The sequence below is a fragment of the Coptis chinensis genome, chromosome 7 (assembly GCF_015680905.1).
Source record: "Coptis chinensis isolate HL-2020 chromosome 7, ASM1568090v1, whole genome shotgun sequence".
Taxonomy (NCBI): Eukaryota; Viridiplantae; Streptophyta; class Magnoliopsida; order Ranunculales; family Ranunculaceae; genus Coptis; species Coptis chinensis.
In genome coordinates this window covers 3,065,610-3,082,852 of record NC_141462.1, presented here as the reverse complement: position 1 = coordinate 3,082,852, position 17,243 = coordinate 3,065,610, and the positions used below count along the sequence as shown (strand labels likewise).

General features: G+C 37.2%; 3 protein-coding genes across 4 annotated transcripts; all 3 read left to right on the top strand.

The window, feature by feature from the left end:
- The first annotated feature begins 3,142 nt into the window (after positions 1 to 3,142).
- LOC147485235 (uncharacterized) lies at positions 3,143 to 9,983 on the top strand. 2 transcript variants are annotated; one of them, XR_015201089.1, is made up of 5 exons: positions 3,143 to 3,187; positions 4,591 to 6,756; positions 6,844 to 6,898; positions 8,752 to 8,852; positions 9,787 to 9,983. XR_015201089.1 is itself a non-coding variant. In XM_086570807.1 (4 exons), the coding sequence occupies exons 2-3, from the start codon at positions 5,789 to 5,791 to the stop codon at positions 6,848 to 6,850; spliced, it is 975 nt and encodes a 324-aa protein (XP_086426933.1). In that variant the 5' UTR covers positions 3,143 to 3,187; positions 4,591 to 5,788; the 3' UTR covers positions 6,851 to 6,898; positions 9,787 to 9,983. The 2 variants fall into 2 exon arrangements, 1 of the variants encoding a protein (XP_086426933.1); XM_086570807.1 differs by lacking the exon at positions 8,752 to 8,852.
- A 130-nt stretch (positions 9,984 to 10,113) lies between these two features.
- On the top strand, positions 10,114 to 14,351 carry LOC147485234 (uncharacterized). Its single transcript, XM_086570803.1, has 3 exons — positions 10,114 to 10,403; positions 11,586 to 11,875; positions 11,989 to 14,351. Exons 1-3 carry the CDS (start codon positions 10,211 to 10,213, stop codon positions 14,152 to 14,154), a joined length of 2,649 nt encoding a protein of 882 aa, XP_086426929.1. The 5' UTR covers positions 10,114 to 10,210; the 3' UTR covers positions 14,155 to 14,351.
- A 126-nt stretch (positions 14,352 to 14,477) lies between these two features.
- LOC147485233 (uncharacterized) lies at positions 14,478 to 16,475 on the top strand. Its single transcript, XM_086570805.1, is given in 4 exon segments — positions 14,478 to 14,721; positions 14,812 to 15,053; positions 15,120 to 16,208; positions 16,210 to 16,475. Coding segments are annotated over 4 exon segments (1,650 nt in total). The 5' UTR covers positions 14,478 to 14,492; the 3' UTR covers positions 16,300 to 16,475.
- Positions 16,476 to 17,243: the final 768 nt, after the last annotated feature.

Genomic DNA, 17,243 nt, shown 5'->3' with positions numbered 1-17,243 from the left:
GCAAGAGAATTTTTTTGCTCACAAATCTGAAAAAGTTTCAAATTCACAGATATGGTTTTGGATTTTAGAGCAGGGGATATTTTTGTTTATTTTTTAATTGACCCTTAATTTTTTTTCACCCAAACAAAAAAAAATATATTAGTTATGGTGAAAGTGCTAAGTGGTAAGTGGTTAAAATGAAAAAAAAAAAAAAAAAGGCGTCATATGCTCATGAGAAACGAAACAAAAGGGATTGCTGATGTCATATGATGTGTGATGTAATTTGTATAAATTTGACTCGTTTAATGCAACAGTACCAAAAAAGCAAATAAGCAAATAGAAAACCCAATAGTATTTGTGCTCCTCTTTATCTCGTATTTATCCACCCATATATAAACCCAAATAAAAACCATCTTGTATCTATTAAAAAAAAATAGAAATAAAAATACGAGATAAACGACCGGTTTAATGAAGCAACTTCAAGAGTTAAACAATCGGTTTATGGAAGCAAACACAGAATTATTTCTTTGCATGACATGTCTTGATTCTTGTAAGTCGTTTGTTGCTTTCGATAAACAAAAGTTAAAAGTTGATCCATTTTGCTCGACTTTATCCTGATGATTTTTCAGAGATAGATCAGATGAAATTAGCGGATTAGCTTGAGAATTATATCATTGATGTGCGTTCGATACTAAGTTTGGTAGAATAAACGGAATTAACGACCTAACCAAAATAATGGTTGAGATGAAGAAAGACATTGTGTACCCACTTGTAAATTTGTTGATTAAGTTGGCGTTGGTTTTACCTGTTGCTACTGCTAATGTGGATATGACATTTTATGCTATGGATATCATAAAAAATTGTCTGCGCAATCGGATGGCGGATGAATGATTGAATGATTGTTTAATAATATACATTGAAAAAGATGTTTTTGATAGCATTGATATAGAGTTAATCTTGTAACGCTTCCAAAAGATGAAGAAAGATGACAAAAAAGAAAAACGCCGAAGACAACTATGAATAAATATTTGTTTAGATTAAATTATTATTATTATTATTTTTTTTTTATATTACATTTATTGCAATTATTTTATATGATTTTTTTATGTTCGAAATATACTTATTTTGTGATTGGGTTTGAATTTTTAGTTAAAAAAAAATAGTGTTTTTTTAATTTTTTATGCTTGGTTTATAGGTGGCTCACTCTCACTTACATTCCTAGCTCCGCCATTGAGTGTCTCGAATTTCCGGCGAGATATTTAAAGAAATCAATCCAAACTGTTTTGATTCCCACAACTCACCACCAACCACTTCTCCACAATCCTTCAATTAACCCAACTACTATTCATGAAAATTTTGAAAACAAAAAAAATCAATCTTTTCATTCATTTTAATTTTCTCATAATGATTTAATGTAAATTGGTAACTTAATATTTTGTTAAATACCCATTTCTTCATTAGCCATTAAAGAAACTTTATACCTTAAATCTCATTTCCTATATTCATCAAGGTCCCTATCTTTCATCCTCACAGGCTCACAACCAATGATAGTGCACAACCTCAAATCCAAACTCACAAAACCCACTTTACCAAAAAAAAAAAAAAATCACAACAACCTCATATTAACTTTAGGTGTAATAACTAGTTGGAATGCTTTTTATTATGATTTCTCAGCAATTCGACGCGAGTTCAACCGTGTGGGATTGTTGCTGGCAGCTGGGTAGGAACTGTTTTTGACTTTTTTTGGACACGTGTTGTGCCTGTGAGCACTGTGGGGCTTAGATCTGTGAGCAAAAAAATTATATCTTTACACACATTCTAAATTTGAATCGACATATTTGGAGATATTTTGTGAAATGGGTGGATGAAATCTCAGTGATTGTTCAATAATTGTAAAGAGATCTCAATTAGTCAATTGTAAATGCTATAAAGTTCTAATTAGTAATCACTCGGTGTCTTTCCATGATATCCTTATTTTGGGTGAACGTTCTAAATTTGGAAGTATAAGAAATTTGGAAATATGTTTTGTATACTTCAAACAGAGAAACACACATAAATGCGTGGATAATATAACTTAAAAAGTATGTACTACCTGCAGTAAAGTACAAAGTCACCAAAATTTTGAATTTCCATTATGCATCCTCATGGTAGTCATGGTCAACAAATTTCGATAGTTTTCCTAAAATAATACCATAAAATGCATCAATATCCAACAAACCCAAATATTGGACAAGATCCTTAGTCAACATTCTTATTGCCAATGCCTCCATATTCCTTAACTACTCTATGGCCTCCACGGCGCGGATATTTGGACAAGATCCTTAAAGTCGACTCTATAGTGTCACACAAACTCTCTTTTTCTAGGTTTTATGTTGCCAACCACGAATCAAAATATCGACATTAAGTCCATCTTATAAGCAATATTCTATAACATTATAGAAATGTTGAACGAACGGAAACAACAATATGAACCCTAATTATAACATATTGATGATGATAACTATGTACCTAAAGTATCTTTGATCATTCTTTGTACGTCTGTCTTAAATTTCATAAAATTGTAGAAAACACGCACCACTTGTTACTTGTGTTTTCCGTCTAAATTATCTATTCAACGTGTCACACGATAATATATATACACACACAAAACTCTTAAAATTCAATAGACATTACTAGTGCCACGCGTCAATCTCTTTACTATCCAATACAACATTTTAACGGTCAGACATTCCTAATGCAAACACGATATTGCTTTTATTATTTAGGGTTGTCGTCAATCTCTTTACTAATCCGACACAACATTTTAACGGTTAGATATTCTTACTAGAAAAACCATATTGCCTTTACTATTAAGGCGTAGCATTTTAACGGTTACTATATATATTAATCGTTACAACGCGCGCTTTTAAAAAAAATTTTCAAATTATATATACTAACCCTATCCTAAACCCTAAACCTTTTGAAGTTACTCCAACTCACCCTTACTCTTTCGTATACTTCCACCGGTTCTAACATTAACCAAAGATAAAGAACAACCACACTCTAACGCCATAACATATGTTGAACCACGAATCATTGAATGCCAAGTGTCATGTGTTTTTCCCGCTTTCCTTTGAAGCTGACATCTTGTCTTTAAAACCCCCATGCCTTGTAAGCATTTCCAGTCTGCACCTGGAAACAAAACCAGCAAAGGTTCACCTGGATTTTGGTAACCACTCAAAAACCCTAACTTTTTTTTTCTTCACTTCTGGTACATTTTCTTCTGCAAAGTTTGTAACTTTTGTATGCTTGGATCTGTTTTGTGTAAAGTTTTCAACTTGTTTAGGGTTTAAGGTTTTTCCTTTAGGGTTTTTTAACTAAATTTTGTTACCATTGTGTGAATTTTTAGCCTGGTAAGTAGAATCTGTGAGTGGGGTTAAAGGTTTTGTGGTTTGATTGTGTTTTGTTGTTGACAAAGTGCTTTTTTGTCTTAATTTTAAACTTATTTAGGGTTTGAATTGTCTAAGGTTTCATCTACATCATTCTCATGAGAATCAACATACATTTAGGGGTTATGGTTTTGGTTTTGACATTTGTTGTGATTTTGTATATTTTTGTTGGGTTCTTAGATATGTAGAAATGCCTTGGAATTATTTTCATGAGAATCGGCACCATTAGAGGTGTTTGGTTTTGATTTTGACTTTGAATTGGGGTTGAGAAAAAAAAAAATGCCTTTCGAAGTTAGGGTTTTGTAACAAATTAAAGGTTTTCCAGTGGCAAATATTAAGCTGTAGGTAATCAGAGTTTCAAGGTATTGATTGTTGGTCAACAGTTAGAACTGTTTAGTGCCAAAGCTGTGACCTTTCTTAAGTCGTCTCTCAAGTCTTCATGTTATTTTATCAATTCTTAAAATATGTGACCTTTCTATTAAACTAGATTTGTCTTCTGATATATTGGTGTCTCAATTGTTTCCTCAAGTGCTTTTCATGGTCTATGAATGAAACTAGGATAACCTACTATTGTATTTGCTTGACAACTATAATTCTTTCATGGTTGGTTTGTAGTTTGTTTGTCTGTGCTGAGAAAGGTTGAATTGCATTCTAAATGTGGGATTATAAGATCCCAATCCTAAATTTCTAACCGTTTTCTTTCCATATATTAAGTTACCCAATGTTGATGCATGATCTTTTAGGGGTTTTTCACATGATTTAGTGACTAAGTATCTCAACTGTTCTTTCTGTTTAATGAGTCGGATCCTATTATGGTTTATGGAATTAATTCCTCTGTTTTAATTTTATTTCTGTGTGCTGAGAAATGTTGACCCTCCTTTAAAGGTATTAGTTTCCTTTTAACATTTCTAGGGTTTTCTGGGGGCATTTCAGGTGGTGACACTCCTTTAGATGGTTTTGCTTAAGTTATTTCTTGGGTTATGTGTAGTGTGTGTATATCTGAATATTTGAAAAATAGTTTGTTGTCATTTCCAGTGTGTTTATATTTTTTATTGTTTTTTTTCCTCGTTATAATGCGCCTGATTATGAAATTTGTATGATTTAGCCCATGTGCTTTCTAGGTTTTTTTAGGTTAATTTTTATGGTTGTTGAATAATTTTGAATATCTTATTTTGTTTGGCAGGGTGAGGTTCTATCAAATATATATTGTTTGGATCATCTTTGGTTGGACTGTTGAAAGACAGGATCTGAAGTGTGAGCATCTGATCAGAGATGACAGGCCAGGTTGCAGGAAGAAAAAAGGTGAATAGAGCCAATAAGGCTAAAAATGTTTCTGGCAATATCAATGATGTGAGGGTTCAGAAGAGTAAGGTAGTTAAGGGTGGTGAGAAGAAAGGACAGGGTGTTTCTGAAATACCCGTCAGGAAGAAGAAACGTACTGGGAGAAGTGGTTCTATTGCTGATGTTGAACGTGAGATTGAAGAAAATGCTGTAACAAAAGGTCTTCCATCAGAAGAGAAAGTGGAGAAGCCACCTCAAAAACGAAAAAGAGGTGCAGATGGGGAGATAGTGAAGGCATTCTTGTTATCACCTAAGAAAGACTTCTCTAAGTTACGACCAAGGACATTGGTGCCTTCCTTTCGGAAAATCGATCTTAACGATAGTGATTTTCAGAGGATTGTTGGGAAGAGAGTGAAGGTGTACTGGCCTCAACCAAGGAGGTGGTATGCTGGACACATAGAATCATTTGATAAGGAGAAGAAGCTACACAACATTTTTTATGATGATGGTGAGAAGGAGATTTTGGATCTTAGGAAAGAGCGTTTTGAGCTTGAAGTGATGAGTCATGAGGGCTTCCATCTATCTTCCAAATTAGGGAAGAAAAAGAAGAGTTCAGATGGTGGAGAGGTCAGTAAAGATATGAAGAAACGCAGTTCCCTTAATTTGGGTGGTGTTGAAGGGGAGAACAATGCAACGATAAACAAAACTCAGGTGTCAAGGGCAGCAAAGGTAGATCTACGCCCAGAAAACAGAGAGGGCCAGACTAGAAACGACTATTATGTCTATAATGTAGATAAACCTAAGATTGGCAATGATGCAGACACTGAGAGAGCGGAGGCATTCTTGCTATCATCAGAGAAATGCTTGTCTAAGTTACGACCAAGAAATTGGTGCCTTCCTTTCAGAAAGTAGATCTTAATGAGAGTGATTTCGAGAGGATTGTTGGCAAGAGAGTGAAGGTATACTGGCCTGTACCAAGGAGATGGTATGCTGGATGCATAAAATCATTTGATAAGTTGAAGAAGCTACACAGGGTTTGTTATGACGATGGTGAGGAGGAGTTTTTGGAACTTGGGAGAGAGCGTTTTGAGCTTGAGGTTATGAGTCATGAGGGTTTCCATCGGTCTTCCAAATTAGGGCTAAACCTTAAGAAGAAAAAGATGAGTTCAGATGGAGGGGTGGTCAGTGAAGAGATGAAGAAAAACGGGCCACTTAATGTGGGTGACATTAAAGCGAACAATGCATTGATAAATGAAAACCAGGTATCAAGGGCTGCAAAAAACGGAGGGTTCCAGCTGCATGAGGGGGATATTACTGAGGAGAAGACAGAGGACATTGCTATAAACATTGAGGTAGATGTATGTCCAGAAAACATCAAGGATCAGAAAATGGGTGATGTTGTCATTCATGTAGATGAATCTAAGAGTGTTAATTTCGGGGATGGTCTTGGTGGTTCTGATCCAGTGAAAGATTACGCAGAATTGAATATCAAAGTGGCTTTAAAGACTTCTAAGAGAGCCTCAAAGCTGAGAGCTGAGAAAAGTTCCAAGGATGAGAAGGCAGGCAACCTGTGTACTAACGGAGAATTGGATGTGCTTTCTGAATGTGTTGAGGAAACTGCAAACGGTGGTTGTGACGAAAAACCTGGGGTTGTCATTGGCAGCTGTAATGAAACTAAATGCATTTCAAGTGAAGTAAGCAAGAAAAGCAAAGATGAACAGCAAGACAACAGTTTTACAGGTGTCACTAAGCAGGACAATTATGAAGCTCCTGAGGAGGAAAATCAGATCTTGCTGAAAAGTGAAGAAGCCAGAATCGAAGTAGTGGAGAAGAATGGTGGCAAGGAAAACATATCTGCAGGAGTATCAACCATAGTGCTGCTTTCAGATGATGAGTCAGATGATGGAGGTCCATTGAATTTGGGAACCCAGAAGATGGTGTTGAATGGAGAGTCAAATGAAAAATCTTTTGTGTCACAGCCATCGATTGATGACCAAACTGGGGAACGTGAATGTTTCTCTAATGTGGAAACCTTGAAGATTCCTATTAAAGGCGAAGCTAGAAATAAGTGAGTACTCTTTGGCAGTCTTGATTTGTTTACACAGGCTGTAATATTTGTTCTTGAAGTTTTGCTTACTAAGATATTTGCTCATAGGATCTGAATTGCAAGGTGGATAAAGGATCCAGAGCGTTGTTGGTGGCATTAATTGGTACATCTCATCATCTCTCTTAAATGTTTTTTTATATGTACATACTTATCTATCTGCTTGATTGCTGGTCTCTGCCTTTTCATGTTATGTGTACCAATGCTAGTATTTAATCGGTGCACAACACGTCTAGGTAACATATTCATATAAATATGTTTTGTCACCTATAGGACAAGTATCTCTGTATCTGTTATCTACTTCTCTGGCATGCTGCTTTTATAAAGCAGGCCAGGTGGGCACATGTATAACTAAGATCACAGTAAGTATTTATTCTTTGTTAGATATAGAAATAAATAACTTTATTTTTATGAAAGCGTATTTAACTTCAAACCTTTAACAACTTAAATACTAGAAATGGAGGATGCATTACAGATGTACAGTAATACTTCTCTTCAAAGTTGTTATTGCTGAAAATCAAGGATGTTTACCTGTCTAAAAGTACCAATGATTGATGTATCCAAGTGGTCAGGTTGTGCCAATAGTTGATATATCCAACTATTAATACATGTCTGACGTAGTTATGATTCTAAAAGTGGTGAGGTTTTGGGACATTCTGATGCAATTACACCTTATGTTAAACCATATAACTCTCTTAGTAATAGATTAAGTACCTATTACATCTATAAATTATATACAGCAGGAAAGAAACTGGATCTGCTTCGGGGATCAAGTCCTAAGATAGATTTTATTTTCTTCTCTTCATTATGTCCACTAACTACTTCTCGTGACAAAGACGTTCAGCCACCAATATTAGTATAGTCCAATGTGGTCATAGTGAAATGGGCCTCAACTGCTTCTCAATGCTTTTATCATATTAGATTCCTAGTATCATTTACTTGCACTGGACTGAAGTTGCATCAAGCACGCCATTGGTCTAAACTTTCTGGTCACACTTTCACAATTAACTGTTGAGTAATGTCAATTTTAGCGAGTACATTCTCATATTGTGTGTGTATTGATTGTTGCTTATCATAAACTTTATACTGAATGTTAGCTTATATTAGTGATATTTGTTTATTATATAGAATGGATATTAACCTTTGAGTACTATTATTATTATTATTATTATTATTATTTATTTTTTAACTGTATTTCCTTATATCCCAATGATGAATTATTTAATAATCTGAACTTGCAATCATCGGTGCTCCTTCTGCAAGCCTATTGTAGTATTGTGGAGGTTGGGGTACCATGGTTTCATGCAAGGTCGATATCTGGTGTTCCGAGAGATGTGGACGTTATATTTGAGTTACTGATTATTTCACTTATTCTGCATTCCATCTTTTAGTGTATTTTCAGTTTTTCACATTCCCAATGATGAGCCATTTAGTAATCTAAAACTTGCAATCCTAGAAAATCGGTGCTCCTTCTGCATGCCTATTGTAGAAGTTGAGGTACCGAGGATTCATGCCAGGTTGATATCAGGCGTTCTGAGGGATATGGACGTTAGATTTTAGATAATAATTATTTTTCATATTCTTCTTTTCATATTGATTATCTTGAGTGCCAAATGCTAAATGGGTCCATCTGTTCATAGTGTTGCTGTTGCTTCGCTTTAAAGTGCCTTTTGTTTGGAAGAAAGGCTCCTCCCCTTTCCCTTTGTTCATCTTAAGATCATAGCTTGTTTTTATATTTAGTGGAAGACAATCCCCATTCAGTTTGAACAAACACCCACACCCTTTGAAGTTTCATCATACAAGGTGGATATGTACTTACAATTTTTTTTGAAACTATATTTTTTTAATCCTTTCCTTTGAATGGCTCCGTGTTATTTATTATACGATTGATATCCATCTTATATTTATGTCTTGACAAATTAAACAGCTTTACCCTAAATGGTTTTCTTCTCCTGACAGTGGGATTTGTAAATAAAGGATGTAATTCAACCTACAGCTGCCTTCTCTTGAATTCACCCCTCATTAATGAAGATCTTACCACCGATCTATAGACTATGATTGTAAGAGTAATTTTAAATCTTGTAACAGCTGTGATAGGATAAAATTGCATGCATATCTAGGTTTACTATTAACCAATTTGAGTTTTCACTATTGAAAACTTCTGATATTTATTATGTCTATGATCTGTACCTCCTATTCAAAAATAATTTAGACTAGGTTGTCATATGAGGATGTCTGCTTTCTTTGGTCCTTAAAGACTTATCCACAAAATTGTTCAACCATTTTATAGCCCGCCTTCCATGTGACCGAAAAAACTTTACTTTTTTATGTAGCAACCTCTCTATACACCTACTTCTATTCCTTTCATCTCCTGGTACAGAAATGAGTTTCTTCTTGAGCTCCATATGTTTTTGTAGGCCTTCTTTTTGAAGTTTTTTTTTTGTCTGTGGTACCAGTATGCAAAGAAGATTTTAATAGGTTTACCCTCTCTGGCAAACATTGTGACATCACGAATACTCTCAAATACTGGCAGGCGGGGTATAACATCAAATAGGAAGAAAATGCCATGTATGCAGCAGTGTTTGACTACTGACTTCCCTATTGGGCGTGTGTTTACGTAAATGGGTTTGGTTGACAACTGAACTGGAATAGTAGATATTGAGATTCGTTCATGTGGAGTGCTACTTAGAGCATCTGGCTTCTGAACTGAAGACACTAGTTTCTATTAACTTATCGAATATCAAGTTTTCTAGTAGACTAGTTCAAACAGTTGACGAACTTTGTTGCTAAGGTTCTTAGTTTAATTCTATCCTACCTACGAAAAGAAAGATAATATTCCTAGAAATAGTTTGCCAAGTAGTATTTGATAGCTAGGCCAAGGCTTTACTAACATGTTGAGCATTTGTAATTTCTACAGTGGCACTAGATTGATGATTTGCTTTGGACATTTTTATGAAGATTATTGATCCTATCATTTTCATTTTGTTTTTGCAGGCATTTCACAGTGGTTTGTACAAAGGACTAATAGAAACCCGGGCTCTCATCTTGGTTCTCATACTAGACCACTTTCAAACTTTTGAGTTGTCATCCTATTGACATTGCTTGTTATGGCGTTTCCATTTCAATGTATTTTAAAACTTAAATACAGTTCTGCAATAGACAATTTAATATAGATATTTTACTTTTACTCATTTGCTTTTACAGTGGTTTAACATTACAAAGTATCGACAAATATCGTGATATTTCGTGGCAATATATAGAAATCTAGCGGGATCCGAAAAATATATAATGTTAGCGTCGGTTGAAAGCTTACAAATACTTTGTTTCCATCTACGTAACTTTTTTGCGGGCTTCACTTTCACGCTACTTTAAAAACAAAACAATCCAATCCCACAAACCTCTAAAAAAAAAAAAAGCAATGGAAGAAAAAAACAAGTCATTCTCATCAGTTTCAACGAATTGGGTTGTTTGTAAAGGCTCTCTTGATGATTTGATCACTTTCAAAACCCCCTCCTTTACAGATGGAGGAGAAAAGGGAGATCATCGCAAATATGAACTTGTGCTTTTGAATTTTCCTTCTTCGGACTCAAACGAGCCTTGTGAAATCACTGGTAATTTTTACTTTTCCTTACTTAGATGTGTCTCATATTGTATGATTATGTGTACAAGTTATAGTTTCTACATTGTTTTAGTTGCATGTTTTCATCAACGCAACTTAACTAATCAATCAAGGACCGCTTCACAAGTACAAGTGTAAGCACTTACTTTGGAAATTGTTGGCGTTGTTACGTTCGATTGTTTTGGTTCCTTGATTGGCCATGGTTCTAGCACCACTATAACTCCTTTATTTAGTATACCTACGGGTGCCACTTTTTCCGCCGAATTTGGCAATGATATTTGTGTTCCAATATCAGAAATTCCAATACCCGATTTTTCCGAAAAATAATTGGATCGGAATTGGATGTGTTTTCAAAATCCGATCCGATTTCCGATTAATTTCCGAATTTTTAACATATTGTGGTCTATTTCATATAGTTACCTAAATTAAAACTGCGGATAGTTTACAAAACAAATAAAAACCCTCACAAAACAAATAAAAACCCTCGAGAAGTAGAACATTGTCTCTCTCACAACTTCAAGAAATCAATATTGTCATTCTAGTACATGTCTCAATTTCTCTCATCTTCCTATTTACTGAATTAATGCATTAACATGAAGAAAAAATTTACTGAATTAATATATTTCAAAATAATTGCTAAATGAATATATTAATTGGATAAAAAATGGTTATCCTAAAAGAGAATCTGATTATATAATTCAAATTTCCGATTTACTTCCGTATTTTGCAGATTTCAAAATTTCCGAAAATTTTCCGATTTTCCAAACTTTCCGAATTCGGAAAAAAAATTGCCATCCAAAAAAAAATTGGATCGGATTTGGAAAGGATATTGCCATCCGAAAAAAATTGGAAATTTTTCCCAAAGCCCTTTATCCGATCCGATCCGATCCGAAGTCACCCCTAAGTATACCTGTTGCTCCTGAATGTGGTAAATTAAAGTTGAGAAATAGGTATTACCATAATTGAACATGTATCCCAAGTCTCATGTTTCATTAAGTTGTTGCTAGAGTGACACCAAGAACTATTGGTGGTATTGTGGTAATAATCAATGAAAATATGTGACTCTACATTTCTACATGCTAAGTTATGTTTATTCTATAATTTGCAATCTTGTATGCAGAGAAACGTCATCTTTTATTGCCCTGAAAATGATGAACTGTTTTATGAACTGCAGTATCCTTTGCACAAAGTCATGAAATTGAGCAGGTATATTTCCGAAGTAGTGCTGCAAGATATGAAATATACTCCAAAAAGGGGCAGAGCAGCAATGAGTTTTACCCTACTTCTGCACATTTTGAAGGGTCTACCAACCAAATGGAACTTACTGAGGAACGAATCAACAATGGCAACAACCCTACTGAAGATGGCTGGGTAGAAGTACATGTCCCTGATTCAGCATTAGTAGAATCTAAAACCTGTTCTCTGGATAACAAGGTCAATGGAAGCACTGAAAGAAGCATACAGGTATTATGTTTATTTTCAATTTTATCTATTCATGAATTCCCTGTAGTCCCCCCCACCTCTTCCTCCTTTTTGTTACTTTTTTATATATGGTTCTGACAAAAGGTGCAATTTAGGATTGTTATGAGGCTACACAAAATGTTGCTGTTCTAAGTCCGTGCATCTCCCTCACCATCCGCTTTTTATCAATTCAAACTGAGAGTTGTCTCCACTTGGAGGAGATTCACATAATTGGCAAGCCTGTTGAGCAACTATCAGAAGCAGGGATGACAACTGGAACTTCAGGTGAGCACATTGGAGATGCTAGGCAGGAGATAAAATGTCAGGACGACGAGTCGCTAAGCCCTTGTACTGGAAGAACAATGAGCCAGGAATCACAATCCAGTCTGCCAAATCAGGAACAGGTAAATTTGGAGGATGTGGCCAAGGGAAGTCCAGAATGTACACGAATACAATCAGATGATTCGGTTCTAGTTACTGGAGAACGGTATGAATTTGTTAATCAAGTTAATGTTTCATCACCTGGGCGCATCGAGAGCCTTTTGGACCAACTGGTTTGTCGAGTTGGTAGGATAGAAAGCATCTGTTTGAGATTTGAAGAGAACATACTGAAACCTATCAGCAACTTACAAACAAGGCTTGAGCAACTGGAGCAGAAAGTGGAAGTCCTTAGCATGAAATCCCAACCATCTGATTTATACATATGTACGAAGATCCATGCTCCTGATTTTTCATGCATAGACTCTGATACCAACTCCTATCGGGATGATGAGAATGAGGATACCCACAGTGGAGTGTCCTTTGCGAATAAAGATTCCTCATTTGCAAGACCTCCGCAGTATGTTGGTGATGAATCTGAATCAAGCTTCCATTTAAATGGATTTGAATCATCTGTTGCTCCTCATGTAATCCCTGGTTTGATAATTACTGCCCCTGAATTTTCAATTGAGGACTATGATGACAACAATGATGATAATAATGGTCATTGTGGCGGAGTTGGTGGTGATTATAAGACTGGTGTTGCAACTGATGGTAAGAATGATAGATCAAATCTTAGTGCTACTAAAGAACCGAAGGAAGCTCCTGTCATGATCACTGACTTGAACCTTGGTGCTCTGAGGCTTGGACTAGCTTCCACATCAGTCACACCAAAGGAAAATCCATTTGGTGTTACATTCGAAAATAGTGCAGACTCTGTAGCAAATTCTCCATTTAATCTGAGAGTATCCAATGGAGAGCAGCTTCAGCCTGCATCTTTCAGTCTACAGCCTTCTCAGCCGGTGAACGTGAGTGCATTTCACTTTACTGCCCCTGACCCTACAAGTAGTGCATTTTGTCAACCAGCGTATATCAGTGATGCACAGGAAGCACTGGGATCAGTACTTGGTGGTTTTGGACAATCAAGACAGCTGGGCACGAGCTCACCACAACCTAGTTCTGCGCACTCTGTTGGATTTAGTGGCGGTTTTGGGGCCTTTAGCAATCAACAAGGTGGTGGTGGCTTCTCTGCCTTTGGTGGCAGTAAAGCACTAAGTGGAGAACCACCATCTACAAGTGAATTTGGCAATGGGGAGTTCCCGGCTCGTACGGCAAGCGGAGGATTTGGATTTGGCAATCCGATTGGTGGGGTTGCAAATGCTGCTACTGTAGGATTTGGATTTGGCAGTCCGATTGGTGGGTTTGCAAATGCTGCTACTGGAGGGTTTGGATTCGGCAATCCGATTGGCGGGGTTGCAAATGCTGCTATTAGAGGGTTTGGATTCAGTAATCCAATTGGTGGGGGTGCAAATGCTGCTACTGGTGGGTTTGGATTTGGCAATCCGATTGGTGGGTTTGCAAATGCTGCTACTGGAGGCTTTGGTAGCTGTGGTTCTACTATTGGTGGATTCTCTGAAGTTGCTTCAGGTGCTGTTGGCTTTGTTGGATGTGCAGGAGCCACTGGTGGTGGTGGTAGTGGATTTGGGGCCTCAAGCAATCAGCAAGGAGGTTGCGGATTATCTGGCTGTGGTAGTAATACAGCAGGAATCGAAAAACCGCCTTCTGCAGCTCGATTTGGTACTGGCGGTTTCTCAACAGGTACGCTAGGAGGATTTGGAGTTGGTGGATATGGCACTCCTACCTCTGGTGGGTTTGCAAATGCTGGGACTGGACCTGCTGGAGGCATTACTGGATTCGAGCCCTTTAGCAACCAAAAAGGACGTGGGTCTTTCTCTGACTCTGCTAATCCTCTAGCTGGAAGGGCAAAACCACCACCGGAGCTGTTCACACATATGAGAAAGTAATTGGAGCTCTGAAGAAAAATGCAACCACCACTGGTAGTGAGCGTCCATTTTGATGTAATTACTAATTCCAGAATCCAGTTTCACTATTCCAAAATTGTGTAAACTACTGTCTAGAAATCTATTATGTTCCTGCGAGTCTGGTAAATGTAGCACGTGGTCCTGTGTTTTTTGTTTATAAACTCAAAGTTTGGTGGGAATATTTTTTTGTTAAGGTTACATTGATCTTAAATAAAGTAAAATAAAACTCAAAGTATACTAATGAAATTTCGTCGTTATAAAACATCTCGAGATACTCAAAATATCGAATCTCGTTTTGTTTCCAAATAAATAGCAGCAAAATGAAACTACAAAAAAAAAAAAAAAAAAAAGGAGGGAGTTGTAGTAGTAGCATTTTATCATCATCATCGTCGTCGTCAACAAACTGGATCGTTTCTAGTGGCAGTCTCAATAATTCCATTACTTTCGAAACCCCACTTACTGATGACGTTCTAGAACAAGAAGATGAACCCAAACATCCACTCGTGGTTTTAAACTCTCCTTCTGATTCAACCTTTTGTGAAATCAAAGGTAACATTTTTTTTATCTTAATCTTCTAATTTACTTGATTCAATAATAATTATATAAGACGGGGTAAATTTGTATAATGATAAAGTGCAGTTTCATTTGCGCAAAGTCATGAAATGAGGCAGGTATATGTTCGTAGTAGTGCTAGAGTATACGAGATTTACTATGCAACTAAGCTCGACCAGAAAGACAATGAATATCTGTGCACAGTACGATGTAGTCTTGCTCAGAAAGAGGATCAGAGTAACAATAGCACTAATGAAGATGGATGGGTAGAAATCTTAGACACTCAATCATGTTCTATATCTAAAAAGAATGATGAAAGAAGCATACAGGTATTTTAAATATTCAAGAAAGCATATTTTTTTTATCGATATCTGTTTAATTATGTTTCTATTTAGGATTTCTATGAGGCTACAGCTGAGATCACTGATTCAAGCCCCTGTGTGTCCCTTACTATTCGTTTGCTATCACTTCACACGAAGGAATGTGTTCACTTAGAGGACATTTACATATTTGGTGAGCCTGTTGAGATTGTCGACTTAGATGATAAGGTGGATCCTATGAAAAGATCAGCAGAAATTTCCATGATGGCCATGCTTCCTACTCTTATGCAACTTTCTAGAACAGGGATGCCGAACAGAATGCCCGATAAGCAAGTTTCAGATATTAGGCCGCATTTGAAGGGTCAGGATGATGAGTCACTGGACCCTTATGTTGGAAGAACATTGCATTCGGAAGCACTATCCAGCCAGCTGAATCAGAAAGTGACCAAGGATGTTTCACAATCTACGCATGTAGAATCTGATGAATTGGTTCCAGGTGCAGTACAGGAGCATGGATCGGTTGATAAATTAAATGATTCGTCTTCTGGACGCATCGAGAGGGTTCTGGACCAGCTGGTTTGTCGGGTAGGTAGGATAGAAGCCTTTTGTTCGAGATTTGAAGATAATATGCTAAAACCAATCAGCAACATCGAAACAAGGCTTGAACGACTGGAAAAGCAATTGGAAGTGCTTACCGTGAGTTCCCAGTCAACTGATTTAAATCCATGTAGAAGGATCCGTGCTCCCGACTTCTCGTGCATTGAATCTGAAACTAACTCCCTTCAGAATGACGAGGAGGAGAATAGCAACTGTGGAGTGTCGCAGTTTGCAAGCAAAGATGCCACATCCACAAGACAATCGGAGTGTCTGAGCGATGGATCTGAGTCAAATGACAATGCATTTATTTCAACGGTTATTTCTCAGTTAGTCCCTAGTATCCCATGCATTCAATCTGAAACCAAGTCCTTTCAGAATGATGAGGGGGAGAATAGCAACTGTGGAGTACTGTCTGAGTCTTTGAGTAAAGATGCCACATTCACAACACAATTGAAGTGTTTGAGCGATGGATCTGAATCAAATGATAATGCATCTGATTCAGTGGATGCTCCTCAGTCAATCCCTGGTTTAATAGTTACTGCGCCTGAATTTTCAAATGAGGACTTTTGAAGACGACAATGTTGATAATGGTCATTGTGGTGAACTTGGTAGTGGTGATGATAAGAACTGTAGCGATGATTTTCGTCTGCCAAGATAGGTTCTCCTGTAGGTAAGCGATCTTTGTCTGTAGACGATGCACTAGCAGTGTACCTCTGTGGATTCATGTCCTCAGCTTCTGCTCAACCTTCGAAAGTTAACCAACCATCAAGCACTGTGGCTACTGCTTCTCCAAATGAAGACCATGGTGGCAATGGCAGTTCTACCTTTCCTGCAAGAATCTCATGCCAGAGAGATGCATATCCCAGCGGATGGTTTGCTGGATCCAACGGAATTGAAAACCTTATGAATTTCAATTCAACATCCTCTGATACTCCTCAGGACAATGAAGAACATGCGACACGACTTCCTACTGATGGCTCCACTTTGGGCATAACTATAGCCTGTGTGCTTCCTGAGGAAGGTCGAAATGGAAGTTGTGATGGCTCCCTTGACGATGCATTATCTATGGCACATGATGGATGCATGTCTTCAGCATTAGCTATGGCTCCCATTATGGAAGTTAACCAACCATCAAGAATGGTGGCTACTGCTCCAGATGAAGACCAAGTTGGCAATGACAGTTTTACCTTTCCTGCCAGAACTTCGTTCAAGAGCGAAGTAGATTCCAGCAGATGGTTTAATGGACCCAAGGGAATTGAAAACCTTAAAAATTTAGATCCAACTTCCTCCGATACTCCTCAAGATAATGAAGAACAAGTGGCGATATTGCCCAAAGATGACCCCACTGGTGTAATTAGGGAATCTGTGCTTCCAGGACTACTAGATGGAAGTTCTGACGGCTCCCCTGACGATGTATTAGCTGTGGCACATGGTGGATTAATGTCCTCGGCTTCTGCTCAAGCCACCACAATTAACCAATCATTAAGCACTGTGGCTACTGCTTCTTCAAATGAGAACCATGGTGGCAATGACAGTGTTACCTTTCCTGCCAGAACCTCGTGCCAGAGAGATGCAGATTCTAGCAGATGGTTTGCTGGACCC

Bases quoted from the DNA above. Each gene is read 5' to 3' on its own strand.
- LOC147485235 (XM_086570807.1), top strand. From the start codon at position 5,789: ATGAGTCATGAGGGTTTCCATCGGTCTTCCAAATTAGGGCTAAACCTT.
- LOC147485234 (XM_086570803.1), top strand. From the start codon at position 10,211: ATGGAAGAAAAAAACAAGTCATTCTCATCAGTTTCAACGAATTGGGTT. The intron at 10,404-11,585 runs GTAATTTTTACT...TATGAACTGCAG, and splicing joins CGAGCCTTGTGAAATCACTG to TATCCTTTGCACAAAGTCAT. The intron at 11,876-11,988 runs GTATTATGTTTA...GGTGCAATTTAG, and splicing joins GCACTGAAAGAAGCATACAG to GATTGTTATGAGGCTACACA.